Here is a 15,514-nt window from a genome sequence, read left to right on the forward strand (position 1 = left end):
GACTTAATCGCGGAAATGCTAACAATCTACTCGATGTAATGTTATTTTCAATTCTTACCTACTTTCCCTATAATCCTAACTCAGTAACTGGCCGGTAATAAAGCGTAAACAAATGCCGACCGTGTTTTGTCATAGCAAACTTTCGCGTCACAAATTCGATCTGCTTTGCGGAATTATTGTTCAATTGTGTATTTTCTTATCGATTGTGAAGTGACAATGATGGGACTATATTCCAGCGGGGCGCTCGGAGGCGTGGAGGTTTTGGACGGCGGCTTGGTCGGCGGCGAGCTGACCGCCCATGTCTTGAGCGCGCAGGCGGCCGCTCATGCTGCCGCCACGGCCGCTGCGGCGGCCCACCAGCAGCACCAACAACAGCAAATTGCTGTACAACAGATAAGTAAGTGTTTCCTTACACAACCAACTTCAATCTAGTCTGATTGATTACGTACTTCACAGATGCTTCTATAAATATTTATTTTTATCGTGAACTCGCTCTTTCAGTAAGTTGCAGTGTTCATTGCCCGTTTTTTATCTATTTTGATTTGTTTATCCATTAATAACAACAGGGTTTAAGTCACAGAAAACCAAGCTAAACATACTTAATTTATATTCAGTAGCATCATTGGTGTTTTATTTAAACTTTTGTCAACTAAACTAAGTAGGTATCAATTTTTTTTACAAAGCAACCTTTGACCTCTCAAAGATAACCAGCACTGCTCCCATCAATTGTTTACCATCACGAACATAGTCAATTACAAAGTTTGTAAATTACCGTACTCACCACTCTATCCATTACAAACTTTACCAACTCAGTTATAACTTTGTAGTGACATCGTTCCGCCACAGAACTCCACCTTTGTAGCTAAAATAACATTGTAGGATGGTGAATAGAGTAGTAAAATGGTGGCCTATTTTGTAAATTTAAAAGTCTAGTTTTGTAATATTACTTTTTTATTTTCTCTGCTAAACTCCAGATGGTTGCTAGCACTCTTGACCAAATTGAAATGTCTATTTTTTTATTTCAAATTCAATGTTCTATTTTTGTGGATTTAAAAAGGATCTTTCATTGCTAAAAAAGCCAAGATTGCAAAATATTTCACTGTTATTTGTTCCCTAAAAATACTTAACTTTATTGCGACCATATAGATGGCATGCACTATTGACTTGGCTTGAGAATACTTATTGGTGCTCTCTGCAACAATGAAAGGATGTAAAATGATATCTTCCTAACTAATGCTCATGGCTCAAGGTCCTTAATGTTCTATCCATTAGACCATATTGTCATTTGACTTGTTTCATTCAATTTTAAAAACAAAACATAATTAACTTTATTTCCCACATTAAGTTCAAATTTCACAGGCCAATATTCGCATTTTTACTCCTAAGGCCCGACCTTTGGAGGATATGGTGATTTACAGTTGATTACTTTCTTGTCTTTAATATTTATATTCTAATGTGGTTACCACATGCAGCATCAGTGTGATTACCTTTTAAATATAAAACGTAAATAATAGTTTCTTAAAAAAAAAATATTTTTCCTTGTAACTTTATTTTCTTCCCGCAGAAACCTCCCCATCATCAGGCCACACATCGCCCGCGCCGGCTCCCCCCGCGGCCACGTCCCCCTCTCCCAGCAAGTTGTTCGTCGGTGGACTCAGCTGGCAGACTAGCTCGGAGAAGCTGAGGGAATACTTTGCCATGTTCGGAGCAGTCACCGATGTGCTCATCATGAAGGATCCTGTCACGCAGGTGAGATGCATGGTAGTGTAGATGGTGGCGTTAGTGTAAGTCCAACACCAGATCCATTGAGTGCTTTCAAAGGTAGATGGCGCCAGCATAGGTTTTACCTGTCTCTGTGTTTGTTCTATGAGATTTGATTTAATACATTCTGTAACAGCGCGAGCTACGCGCTTCGCGATAGACGATAACACAAGGAAAACCGTATGTAGTGAAAAGCGCCTACAAACAGTAAGCCCACCTGGCGGTTCGCGTGGCAACGAATTTGTTAAATAGCTAACAAAAAAAACAAGAATTTGACACTCTTCATAGCACCAAAGAGAATTGAGTATAGAGGCGTATTGTCAAAGTAATTTTTTAATCAACTAAATTTACTGCCATCTATCGACACAGGAGTAAAACTCTTAGAATGACATGGTTATTTGACCCAAATTCTTGTACTATATAATATAGGCCCTAGGTATATTCTCATCTACTTGAGCATGCATTTTTCATGATTTTTCGAGGCACGTTTTTTTTATAGACTTTATTTATCTTATATGGAGTTATATATAATCTTTGATAGCACTGATAGGTAAAACCTATGCTGGCGCCATCTGTAAAATACTTTGACAAGCCAACACCATTTCGTGCTTCTAAATTTAATTTAATACATTATGCGGTAACTGTGGCTATCCAATTGATGTTTCACACATCCACAAAACCTATGCACAGTCGCCGTCAGAAAAATATCCCACCACGCACTTGACAATAGAGCCGTGTTCAGATATTTGTGACGTTGGCAGCTCCGATATATCTGACGACTGTCCATAGGTTTTGTGGTCATGTGAAACATCAGTCTCTGTGATCTTATGATTTTTAAGCCATTTAGGGTTCTAGATAAATTGGACAATACATAGCACAAGTATTGAAAATAAAATTTACTTTACTTTGAACAACCAATTTAGCTAGGCTTCAAGGCCACGTACTAGACGCGCGCGGCGCGCGGCGGCCAGGCGTCGCCTGGTTCCGATCAAAATGTAGTATTTAATGATCCTGTTTTGGACGACAGCGGCGGCCCGCCGCGCCGCGTGCGTCCAGTTCGCGGCTGAAATGCCTCAACAATTAGAATCACGATGCGTGACCGTAGTGCCATCCCTTTTGGCGGTCTTTGTATTGGATACGAATTCACACGTCACTCCGATATGAGAGCTCGACATCGCTATTATATACGTGCATAGCGCTGTCCTGAGGGCCTACCGCGAACCACGTTCGACGGGTTGCCTCCCTGTCACACTTACGTACAAATGTACAAGTGCGACAGAGAGGCAACACGTCGAACGTGGTTCGCGGTAGGCCCTCTGCTCCCACGCTAGAGCGACGTGAATTCGAATTAGTGTCATAAGCGTAACTACATCAGAGCAGCTACAGTTCTTAAAGATATCACGCTCTTCTTGAAAATAGAGGTGTGTAGATATTTGTTAATACCTTGGCCGCTCCGATGTATCTGATGGCGACGGTGGTCACGGATAAACTGTAAATATGTTGTATATACATGCACAGTCAGCATGGCAATTAGTTTGACATTTTTTTATTCAAAGGTGCTAAGCTAATAGTTTTGCTGACTGTACCTATTATTATTATTTAATTTGCCGTTTTGGAATACCATTTAAGTGTGTGTTGTAAGAGTCGAATGAGGCACACAGAAATAATGAAAGTACACTTATCTTATCAAAATTAAATTTTCACAAGTCTCAAAAAGGAGTACATATTTTCAAAGCCCTAAAGAACATCCCTGGAGTTGCTGGTGCCCACAAGCTACGGTGACCGCTTGCCATCAGGCGGGTCGTATGCTTGTTTGCCACCCACGTGGTACCAAAGATAGCCAAATATTTTTGAGCTTGCAAATGACAGGATAATCAAAATCATACTTTACCATTCATTAGGCGAACACAGCTAGCATATGCGGGAGTCAATTTCCTCGCGCACAAAACGGCCAGTGTGGACATGCCTCGGCCGTGGCGGTGCGCGTTTTCTTCGCCTGAGCGCGCGTAAAGTTCAAAATTTAATCGCAAGTTCGTAACCTAAATTTACAACACCTCACAGCTGCCAACTCTGTGCAATATAGCTCCGCTACACCTGCGTAGGAAGCATGCGCTATTGAGAAGCTGAGAAAATTAGGTCAAACAGCTCTTTACCCATCCATCGAGAGTTCTGCTGCCCACCACATCAGCGCTTGAAGTCCCGACGCCCTCCATATGCTCAGAATGTGCAAGGCTTTAATGTGTCTGAAGCCTAGGAAGATGAGTGGAGCGCTGCAAATGTAGACTCGAGAGTTGTTAACCCAGCACGTCGTCTTGCTGGATTTGATCTTCCTAGACAGCAATGGTGCCGTTTGAACAGACTGAGAACGGGACACGGCCGAAGCAACTACTTTTTGCACAGGTGGGAATGGAAGGACTCGGCATTGTGTGAATGTGGTGAAGAGACCCAAACCATGGAACACATTATCCAGCGCTGTCCTCTGCATTCATACTCTGGACCACCGGAAGACCTACTATATCTCACAACCCATGCAGCTGCATGGCTGAACACACTGAATGTTGACATTTGACCTTAGAATGTTGTAATTTTTAAATTTTAATTGATTGCCTATATGTTATCTACTTGTGTCATACGACTAAATAAACAACACCTATACCATCGTCTATTGAGACAAAGTTTGGAGTTACGAGCTATTTTAGACGTGCTTAGTGGTTAAAGGGTTGAATATATTTCTCATCTAGTAGATTTACGAATACGGTCAATACGGCTAAGTGTGAATGCGGGGTAAGTTTAAGTCTTTGACGACCGCTCTGGCCTAGTGGGTAGTGTCCCTGCCTATGAAGCCGATGGTCCCGGGTTCAAATCCTGGTAAGGGCATTTATTCGTGTGATAAGCATGGATATTTGTTCCTGAGTCATGGATGTTTTCTATGTATTTAAGTATCTATACATATTTATAGTATTATACATGTACTTTATTTATATATTTTATATATCGATATCGTTGACTAAGTACCCTCAACACAAGCCTTATTGAGCTTACTGTGGGACTTAGTCAATTTGTGTAATAATGTCCTATAATATTTATTTAGTAGCGGGATTATCAGTACCGCTACCTGACGCTTATTTCTTGTGCCTCATTCGACTCCAACATTGAAATCTGAACTTCATTCACATAAAGAAGTCATTTAGTAAAACAATGACCCAATTAAAACAAACAAGGTGCATTTTAACACAAATACAATAATTATAGAATAATGGGTACCGTGCTTTCTGTGGCGCAATTTGAAAGTATTAGTCCTCAGAAAAAGCTCCAAAAGCCAATACACACTACACTCGCGTACCGCGTTCACCGATCGTGATTGTAATGTATGAAACTGTATGACACATGCCATATCGCTTCCTCGCAAGCGATTTAACTTGCCGCAGAATTATACTCAGGCAACGTACTAAAGTTTACAAGAAAATTCGCAATTGTTTGAGCTATCTAGTACTAGGTCCATTTAAGTACTAAAAGTAAGTAATATCCTGTCTAGACCTTATTTCCTTTCAATAAAGGTGAACAGTCACCTGCAATATTATGTTACACAACAAAGACCCTAAAAATATCTGACACAATCTTATTTGTAGAGTCAGACCAAGATAAGTTGGCAGCGATTTTGATAGTCCAGACGGTGCAAGTGTACGTCAGTAAGTAAACGTCATAATTTCATACAAGTTTGACTTTTAAAATAACACGTGCACCGTCGGGGCTGTCAAAATCGCTGCCAACTTATCTTGGTCTGACTCTAGAGCCATAACAGCGTGTCACATATTTTTGCGGCCTTCGAAGAGTAACATAGTATTGCAGGCATTGATATATATCTAAGGATGGGCCTTATGGGCAATAAGAATGGTGCCAGTACAGCGGTGTCACGCACACGAATTCGAGCACATCGTGCAGTCTAACGCCACAACGCGATTGGTTGATGAGTTCGCATCACGCGCCCGATTGGTCGCAACTAGTAAGTAAGTAAATATTCTTTATTGTGCACCATACAGTTAAAAATAGACAGGAAATGAAAAAAACACTTAAAAATTTGGTAACAACAGGCGGTCTTATGGCTAAGAAGCGATCTCTTCCAGACAACATTTGGGTAGCAGGAAACTATGAACTTACAACATTGAACGGGTAGTGCCGATATACAAATGAAACAAAATGTAGACGCAAACAATATAATACATACTAATAAAATAAATACATATATACATACATACATTATATATTATACAATCATAAATAAAGGCAAGTTAAGGCAGCGAAAGATAATGGGTTAAGGTAACTAGTTGTGTTTGACTGCACGATTGGCTCGAATTCGTGAGTGACACCACTGAACTAACACCATTCTTAGGGCCCATAAGGCCCGTCCTTAGATATATGACAATGATGGCAGGTGACTGTACGCATGGCCAGTTTAATGTGTCAACGACGGTTGAAACAAGACTTAATTGTCTATTCTCTTGAAAACCATTGTTTTGACAGCTTTCAAGTTTTAGTATCCAAGTTTGAGACCTAGCTTTCTTGTTAATAGTACCCGTGTTTATGAGGAGCATTCAAACCACAGTAACGACGAAATAAGTTAAGAGCAATTCCTAGCTGAGCAACTTTTCAAATCTCGAATTTTTGAAGCTATGTTTCTGTCGCGCTGCGGTGGGCGGGAGCCGGAGCTATCTAAGTGTGAGTGCGCGCACACAGACGCGAGACTCGTGCGCTCGCTCATTGCGCGCCGTTCCGTCGACATCGCCCGCGAGCCAGACGGAATTTATTCTGCGCTGCCCGACGCAAGTTGTTTTTGTTGTTACCACGTAATATTGTTTTTCATTTTTATATTATACTGTATCTATTACACCCTAATACCAAACACCCTATCACCTGTACTAAATGTATTTTACACCTATGATGACAAAATAATAAATGATTGATTGATATTAATTACCATATAGGTAAAAACTGCAAAAAAGAATGATGTCTCAGCTTCGGTTGTCGTCGTACAGTCAAGTGCAAAAATATGTATCGAAAGAATCGTCTCATAAATATGGTACTACGCTCTTATTACACTGGAATAAGATGCAATGGGACATATTTTTGAGTAAGATGTGTACACCCATATTTTTACACTTGACTGTACCTATCCGTATCAGTAAGTTGGGAGTGATCATGGTGTGTTGTGAAATTTTGTAAGTAGGTATAAATATACCTATGGTTAAACTACAATCTATTTAACTTGTAGTACGATGGGGCTAAACTTGGGCCGCCTTATTGAAGAACGTATCGCAATGACAATCTGGGTAAAGTATGTTGGGATAATGCCGGACAATTTTGGGACTAATTGAGAGAACTCGTGAAAAAATGTTTTTTCGAGATCTCAACACGTGACAGATTCTTGAAGTACGTAGCGAATCGTTAAATAATAACCGTAGATTCGGCCTGAATTTTGGTAATCTTCAATATAGAACGGTTTTAGTTTTGTACCTGTGTAAAGATGAGACATACTTTTTTTTAGGGTAACGAGTGCTTTGCCATCAAGGGAGAACATTGGATGGTGAAAAAAAGTTGCTTCTAATGGAAAGAGAATAAGGTATCACAAAGAAATAGGTCCGGTGTCTACCCTTTTGTATCCGATCTTAACCCTGATACAAAAATTGATAAAATTGTGGCTCTCAAACTTTGATACCTATGTCATAAGGCAATTTGATAAGTAAACAATGTGCTAAGAAACCTCTTATTGTAAGGTTTACCCGAAGTAATAAAAAAAAACCACTAAAATAATAGATACGTTGCGAAGTTTTGACAATTTAAGATTTCGTGAACTGTACAGGTTTAGGGAAAGTGTAAATGTACTCGTATTGTTTATTCAATGGAATGTACTGGAAGATATTAAGTACTTAAGTAGGAGGGACAAAAATCAAAATAAAAAATAATCGTGCCCAGTCATTTTTAATGAAGGTCGCCAAAAAAATAAAAATCAAACTTAGAAATAAAAAAGACTAAGTAGTTCTTTAAAAAGGTCAAGGTCACTGAGAGCTCATCTTGAAGTATGGAAAATAATTAAAATTGTGATTTTGTTGGTTTAATTTTGCAATTATGTATATATATATATATATATATATATATATATAGTTGATATACAATCTTTTTTTTTTTTGATAAAATGTAAGGATCGTATGTAAAGAGTAAAGTATATAGGAAAAGAGAGCCCTCTTGAAGCATTTTAAGGAAACTAATTTCGAAATCCTATCTCTATTTTGTATCCGAAACTAGCAATGTATGTATGCGTGCACATCTACATATGCATCCGTATGTGTAGGTACTTTATTGCGAAAAATTGGTCATTTATTTTACTCGATTTTGTTATAAATTTCAACATGTATCATCATCTCTATACAATATAAATACTCTTTATTGCACACTTCAATAAAAGAAAACAATACAAAAGAAAATTTAAAACACATAACAACATGCGGTCTTATCGCTAAAAGGCAACCTTTGGGTTGCGGAAATTAAAAAAAATACATTGTCAGTAACCGTCGCGCTGGTAGTGGTACTGGATAAAAATAATGGTACGAAAGTGTGATCAAGAAAACAATAAATGTGATAATTAAGGTCAGTAGGTAAATTGAAGAAAATTTAAAGTTTGATAATCACGGCTGTTTTTTAAATAGGTAAAGATCTGATTGTTTCTGGTCCGATCTTTCCTGGAAGGGTCAAGATCGGATATCGGTCTACAGCAGTGCTAGGTCTGTTAACACAATTACAAAAACAAACACAGTTTCATCACAATACGAAAAATAAATTACAGAGCGAAGATCGGATAGAAGGAAGAATTCGCGAAATTTACCTTGCTCTCTGTGATTGCACATAGCACAAGCCCGACTCCCTGAGCGACGCGGGGACACTGACAGTCGAGGCGCAATGAAATGGCGTCTTACACAATGTTGCCTACATTAAAAAATAAAGCCAAATTAGGAGGGGAAATGAATGTCCTACGTTCTTCACCCGCATCCGGTATTTACCCAACATACCTTAATCGTTGAACCGCCGCATTTCAAAATGGCCCTTATTTTGATATCGGCTAGCCGTAATGTAATACGGCGGATTATACAATACGACTGCGATACTTATATATAAATCCCCTCGTCAATGTAATTTCATTAAATTTGCTATCTAGTGGCAAACATCAAAGTAGTTATCTTTTACTTGTGACGCACAAGTGTGAGCAATGTAAAATACTATATATCTAAAAAAAAATTGCCTACTACGTAATAAAAGAAAATGTGATTATTAAATTATAATACGAAAGGTGGTCAAATCGCAAAATGCTGTCGTTTTATTTAAAATAATGAAATAATTAGACCAGTTCCGAAAGTACCGGGAAATCCCGGTTCTTTAAAACAGTACCGGTTCTGCAATCCCTAATAAGGATGTTATGCCCATCACTATTCCTTCTGTGTACGTATATTTAGAAACTGTCTCCGCCTCCAATTCGTGCGATAAGGACAACTGCAGCTCGGACCGAAATTCACTCGCAAAAAACTCAAAAATCGAGGTTTCGCTCTCGACTGTTTCCTCCTCCAAAACGCAACTAATCATTATGAAATTTTAGAAATTGCAAGAGGAAGAAATAATCTATGCCGCTATGTTTTGATTTTTTGGATATTTTTTGTCATATTTGTATACTGTACCTTTTTTTACAGCCAATTCAATTTAGCCGTTTTTGCGATTTTCGAGGCGCTGTATCTTTCTTCAAAATAAAATAATCCAAAAAAGCAAAACATAGAGGCACAGATATTGATGATATTGATCTTATTTGAAAAAATCATTGCTCTAGGTTAAAAATCCAGGGAGGAATCAGTCGAGAGCGTTTGTATGGAAAAATCGCAACTAGGAATTCCTCTTAAACAACATGGTAAGATTTCTCTTTGTATTGAGCTCTTTTAGAAATTGTGCCTCCTGAAGGTTAAATAAAAGAGATACAGCCAATATTATTATACATACTTATAGAGTATAAAAACTATCCCTCATTTCTCTCAATCACAAAGTAGAAGTCCATCATTAACAGTGACAGGGTTGTCCTTAGAATACGATTCTAAATTTCAGACATTTTTTCACATTTCTTGCAGTTCATCGACCAAGCATAGGCAAAATGGGCTCCGGCTTGCCTGCGTATATTTTTCATCCCGCCGCCACTAATGTTTGGTATCTAACGTGAAAAACTTGATAAAAATCTTTATGTGAATGAACGTTCGAAGTACAGTTCCCATCAGATATATCGGAGCGGACAAGGTGGTCACAAATATCTGACAATACGTTAGAGTGCCTTTTCAGATATTTTTGAGCACCCAGGTCGCTCCGATATATCTGATGGCGACTGTACCTATATAAAATCGTATAAATATTGCACCATCATTGATTTTCGTTTATAAGAAAAAAATTGGCCGAACACGCCTTTATTTTCAATGCAGTAAAGTTCCTTTTTACAAGCTTTTATTTACTTTCACCTGACCGTTGTAATCAAATCTTGCAAGTTAAATTTGATCCACTTCCCGGTTTCCGATTGAGCTGAAAATTTGCATACATATGTAAGTCGGGTGACAATGCAATATTATGGTACCATCGAGCTGATCTGTTGATGGAGACAAGAGGTGGACATAGGAACTCTGTGATAAAACAACGCAACCTAATTGTGTTTGGGGTTTTTAGAATTTGCTCGATGAGTATTAGTTGCCTGTGGAAAGAAAAGTCAGCGATAAAAGCTTGTACCAAAAATGAAATTTTTGCCAAAAACTTATTATCTAATGACGAAGATGGTGTAATTATCAAATATAGTTTTAAGTTATTATTTATCTATTATTTTAAGAAATTAAGATAAATCCATAGATTAACATATTTTGTTGTGAGACAGACGTAGGCAGGCGAAGACGGATTTTCAACTCTGTGGGTCAGTGATTACAGTTTGGAGTCGATTGGTTGTTAGGTTAGGTAGTTACCAAGTAGGTACGAGTATTCATGTGCGGTACCATAAGCAATTTGACATATCTCTTGTCTCTAAATCCCTTCCTACATTCGAAAAAACTTTAATCTCTAGGTTAGATCGGCACTATCGTTTGTATCTCTTTCTTTACTTGATCAATTATAATTAATTCAACCCCAAATAAGTATCAGTGCCTTTTAGAGATACAAAAGGAAGGTTTTCTACGAAAAATAAATGCAATAAAGTATGATTAAATATGCAAACGTGTGTTAATTCTCGAGCAGAAAATTCTATAAAATTGGCCTAGAAATTTCTTAACACAAAAACTAATAAACCAACCATGATCTATCTTAAATATTTATTATTTTTATGTATGAACTTATGCTTATTCCACTAATTTGATTATTTATTTATTCTAATATTAATTCTGCTGCCCCAAATATATATTTACATAACCCCGACATGACTGACAGACCGACACATTGTTTATGGTACGCGCTCTAGTTGGGCTATGGACTAGGTACACTAATACAAATAGACTGGCATGCTAGAGTCACTAATTCTAGACTTGAATCATAGACTAACTTCGCTGTCTCTATCTTGACTATGTCTTCGAAACTCTGGTAGACCCCCCTTTTTCTACTGTTGGTGTTGCCATGGTAAAAATAGTAATTTTTTTTTTCGTTTAAAATAATGTGTTATGTTTTTGTTGTTTTTATAGGCCAGTCATTGTGAATTAATTCCCAGCAAGCTGGAAATCATTTTAATACCTTTATTTGGTTCAAAATTAATGTAATCCGAGTTTGCTCCATCCATTTGTGTATAAAAAAAATAATTATAATTATCGTTTTTTTATTTATTTTTTTGCTTGTAGCTCGAAAACGGTACGTCCGATTGAAATGTCATTAATTTCAATATTAAAAAGGGTTAAATTCTGAGTGGAATGAGTTTCTAAAACTTCAAATTGACTCCTGGAATGGAGCAATCTCGTATTACAGTAATATAGAACCAAATCAAGGTATTAAGACGATTTCCTTCAAGCTGGGAATTAATTCCTGGAAAAAAGCTTATTTGACTGGCCTATTAGTTGATTTTTATCAACGATTAATTGATCGTATGGGATGTGTAAAGTATAAAATTAGTGCTTCGAAATTGGCGCTCTATAGAGCTAAGATGGTCGGCTTTTTATCATTTGTCATCGTGCCTGTCTCGTTATAACAAGTATGTAAGCGCGAAAGGGACGGGCATTTTTATCACTTGTCACTAGTGATAAAAAACCGGCCAAGTGCGAGTCGGACTCGCACAGGAGAGATTCCGTACCATTATCTATAAAAACGGTCACCCATCCAAGTACTGACCGCGCCCGACGTTGCTTAACTTCGGTGATTGGCTCGACCTCGAGATTGGAAAGAAATATTTATTTTATTCTATTTTTAGTATTTATTGTTATAGCGGCAATAGAAATACATAATCTGTAGAAATTTCAACTGGCTAACTATCTAAACTATCACGGTTCATGAGATACAACCTGGTGACAGACGGACGGACGGACGGACGGACAGCGAAGTCTCAGTAATAGGGTCCCGTTTGACCCTCTGGGTACGGAACCCTAAAAATGCTGCCATGAACCATGCTGCTACCGCTAGATGTCAAAAGTTGAAGTTTTACATATCAGTTACCACAAAACATCGGGAGCTCGAGTTGAAATTCAGAATGGCGGAGTCTACTCGAGTATATTTTTTTGTTCTGCTCATTTAATTAGTGTTATTTAATAGCTTATTAAGGCAAGTTCGGCAAAGTTTCGGATTGGGTGGTTTGAGATGGTGCTGGATTTTATTTATTTCTCAGCTTGTGAACTAATGTTGAAGTGTATAATTTACATCTTATACGTCACTATATATTTACAGATTATATGTATATAATGAATAGATTTTATAATTTTGCCGCAACTGGGGCGTTCCTGATCCGGCCCTGAGCGTGGGCTTATTTACTTTTCCAGTTTATAATTTATGCTACATTTCCAATTACTATTTATATATTGTCGCTAATGAAGAATAAAATTAGTCTTCAACTTGAAACACGTTTAACCATTATTTATTTAGTCAACATCGTGGCTATTTGTAAAGTGCAGCCCATCACTTTACTAAAAGCAACTACCGGACAACGTCTTGCTCTACGAACACTCTTTTGACATATGTAAAACCATCATAAATTTTATGGAAGCCATTTTTGAAAAAAAAGAAGAACATGTATTGGACCGTACAGCACCATCTATAGTTATCAAATTTGGGGCAAGATCTTTTCTTAGACTACACATCTCATACAATTAATGAATATTTGATTTTTATTTAATTATTACCCATTCTGTTTATTTTGTGTTCAGTTAAATGTGGGCTACACATGGACGTTTGATTTTCCTTCCAACATGGCAACGCTGACTTTTCCGATCTAAACTCGAACTTTAAAACCATCATTAGTTTAGAAACCAATAATCACGTGAGATAGACTACACGATTATTTTGGTAGAAAAGTAACTGTTAGTAGGTTCTTCACTGACGTAACACTTGCCATGCTCAAAAATGGTAGATTTTGATAACAATTGCTCGAATAGAAGGGGGTGCTAATTTTGAAGTCTAACCGTGTGGTTACAATATTATTGACAATATTTTACCTGTTTTTTTTTTCTTTTCCCTTAAGCTTAGTTTGACATACAGAAAAATTAAGTTTTTCTTAAAAAATGTAGGCAGGCTAACGCAATCAAAAGACTTATAATAGGCAAATCGGTAGGAGTAGGCTAAAGCTGATACAGACATTGATCGAACGTAGAACTGGTCTAAGCTACTTTTCATCGACTTTTGTGTGACAAAGTGGGAGGGTCACAACAAACGGAATATTTTCATAGAAATTTTACATGTATGTGATACTTTGTTATTGTAAAGTCTGTGCAGAGTTCGTAGAGCCATTTTTTTATTGCTGTCAGTTTTTTTCTCAGATTTCGAAAAAAAATGTTGGTATGGTATTCTGTACATAATAACAAAGAGAATTAAAACAAGTAATATTACTTTGCTAATCCGCGAGAAAATAACGACAACACCTTGTCGGGTGTCAGACCGTCAACATCTCCAGCATCTCCTGAGGATGCCTCGTAGAGAGGCGAAACACGTTTTGTACTTTTGGTGGTGGGTTGTTATATTTATTTGCGTATTTATTTTTGCGGTGGGAGGGTGGGAACATTAATTGCATGTAAAAATACGCAAGTAAGTATAACGGGTTAGCACTGATTGACTAACACGTTATTTTCTCGCGGATTAGCAAAGTAATATTACTTGTTTTAATTAGCATGGATTTCCGCAAAGTAACGCCTGATTCTATTAATTACAAAGAGAATTTGAAATAAAGGTGGATTGTCAAACAAAACTTTGTAGCCACAGTAGGTTATGGCGTGATCGCTCGAAACGATGTCGCCATACCTTCATATCTTCATAGATCATATACCACTATGATCTATGAGATGGTGCCACTTAACAAATCCAACACATAAGGATCAAAGTCAAATGGCGTTCTAAAAGTTTTAATCATGTGTCGAAAGATGACAGTAAATTTACTGTGGCTACAGTAAGTGAAAGCTAAGTGAAATGTATGGTTTTTTCATATCTCAACGGAAAAATTAGATTTTTTCTGTCCCTAATGATTATTTCTTATTTATTCCACCTAGAATGAGGAGCTCATTAAACCAGACAAATTCTATTGAAATCTAACAAAAAAAAACGACAACAAGATGCAAATTGGCCCAGCTCATTTCGAATCTAGTTTCTAGTTAATAGATAAACTAAATTAGCTACTGACGACGTCACTAACAAATATATTGAATTATTAGAAGATGAAGTTAGAGATTGCGCCATATATTGAAATTGCCTTTGATAATAATTTATTATATCGACAGCGCATGTGTGCTGACGGAATTGGAAATTACATTACATGCGTTCTTGGAATAAATTGTATTTATCGCCTGTATTTTATTAGTTTATCTACATCTATATCATAACCTTCCTATAATATATTCAGAAACGATATAGTAACGACCTATATTAGCAAACCTGTATCTGTAGGCAATGTTGGCCGAACGTTAATTAGAATCGAAAAAACCATTACAAATTGAACCGTAAACTGTAACCGTTAGTAAAGGTTTACGGGTCAATTTGTAATGGCTAATTTTCAATTCTAATTAACGTTCGGCCAACATTGAAAATAAACCATTACAAATTGAACCGTAAACGGTAACCGTCCGTTAAGGTTTACGGTTCAATTTGTACTGGTTTATTTTATGTAGGTGCATCGTAATTTTAAATTTACTTTATCGATAACCGATACCATAATTACATTTAAATTTAGAACATCTCTGAGAAATAAAGAAATTTGATTTGGCCTCTATTGTCCCAGGGGGCCATTTCTCGAACGGTATTAGACTAATATTATTAGCCCACGAACCATAAAATCGTATGGGTTGCTATGGCAACACACTAATAATATTAGTCTAATACCATTTGAGAAATGTGCCCCAGGTAGTCATGAGCGCTATTATATTCGTGATTGTGAGAAAATCCTATAATTTCTCAGTCCTTAATACACACAGACTTTCAATTTCTGAAAACGCTCCTTCCTGGGATGATTATTTGATATAGTATAGGTAAAACTTTTCAGTATGTTTTGTTTAATTCTTAAGGCTTTTTTCTTCTTGTAGTT

General features: G+C 37.2%; 1 protein-coding gene across 2 annotated transcripts in view; it reads left to right on the forward strand.

Moving 5' to 3' along the window:
• The window catches only part of LOC133531343 (RNA-binding protein Musashi homolog Rbp6), a 201,202-nt gene that overhangs the window by 172,821 nt on the left and 12,867 nt on the right, over positions 1-15,514 (forward strand). The window contains exons 1-3 of one of the 2 annotated variants that reach the window (XM_061869502.1): positions 1-35; positions 237-397; positions 1,565-1,749. In XM_061869502.1, coding sequence (XP_061725486.1) covers positions 16-35; positions 237-397; positions 1,565-1,749 — 366 coding nt within the window. In that variant the 5' untranslated portion in view covers positions 1-15. The remainder of the gene's footprint in view (positions 36-236; positions 398-1,564; positions 1,750-15,514) is intronic. The other variant, XM_061869501.1, reaches the window with a different exon arrangement.

The sequence above is a fragment of the Cydia pomonella genome, chromosome 25, assembly GCF_033807575.1.
Source record: "Cydia pomonella isolate Wapato2018A chromosome 25, ilCydPomo1, whole genome shotgun sequence".
Classification (NCBI taxonomy): domain Eukaryota; kingdom Metazoa; phylum Arthropoda; class Insecta; order Lepidoptera; family Tortricidae; genus Cydia; species Cydia pomonella.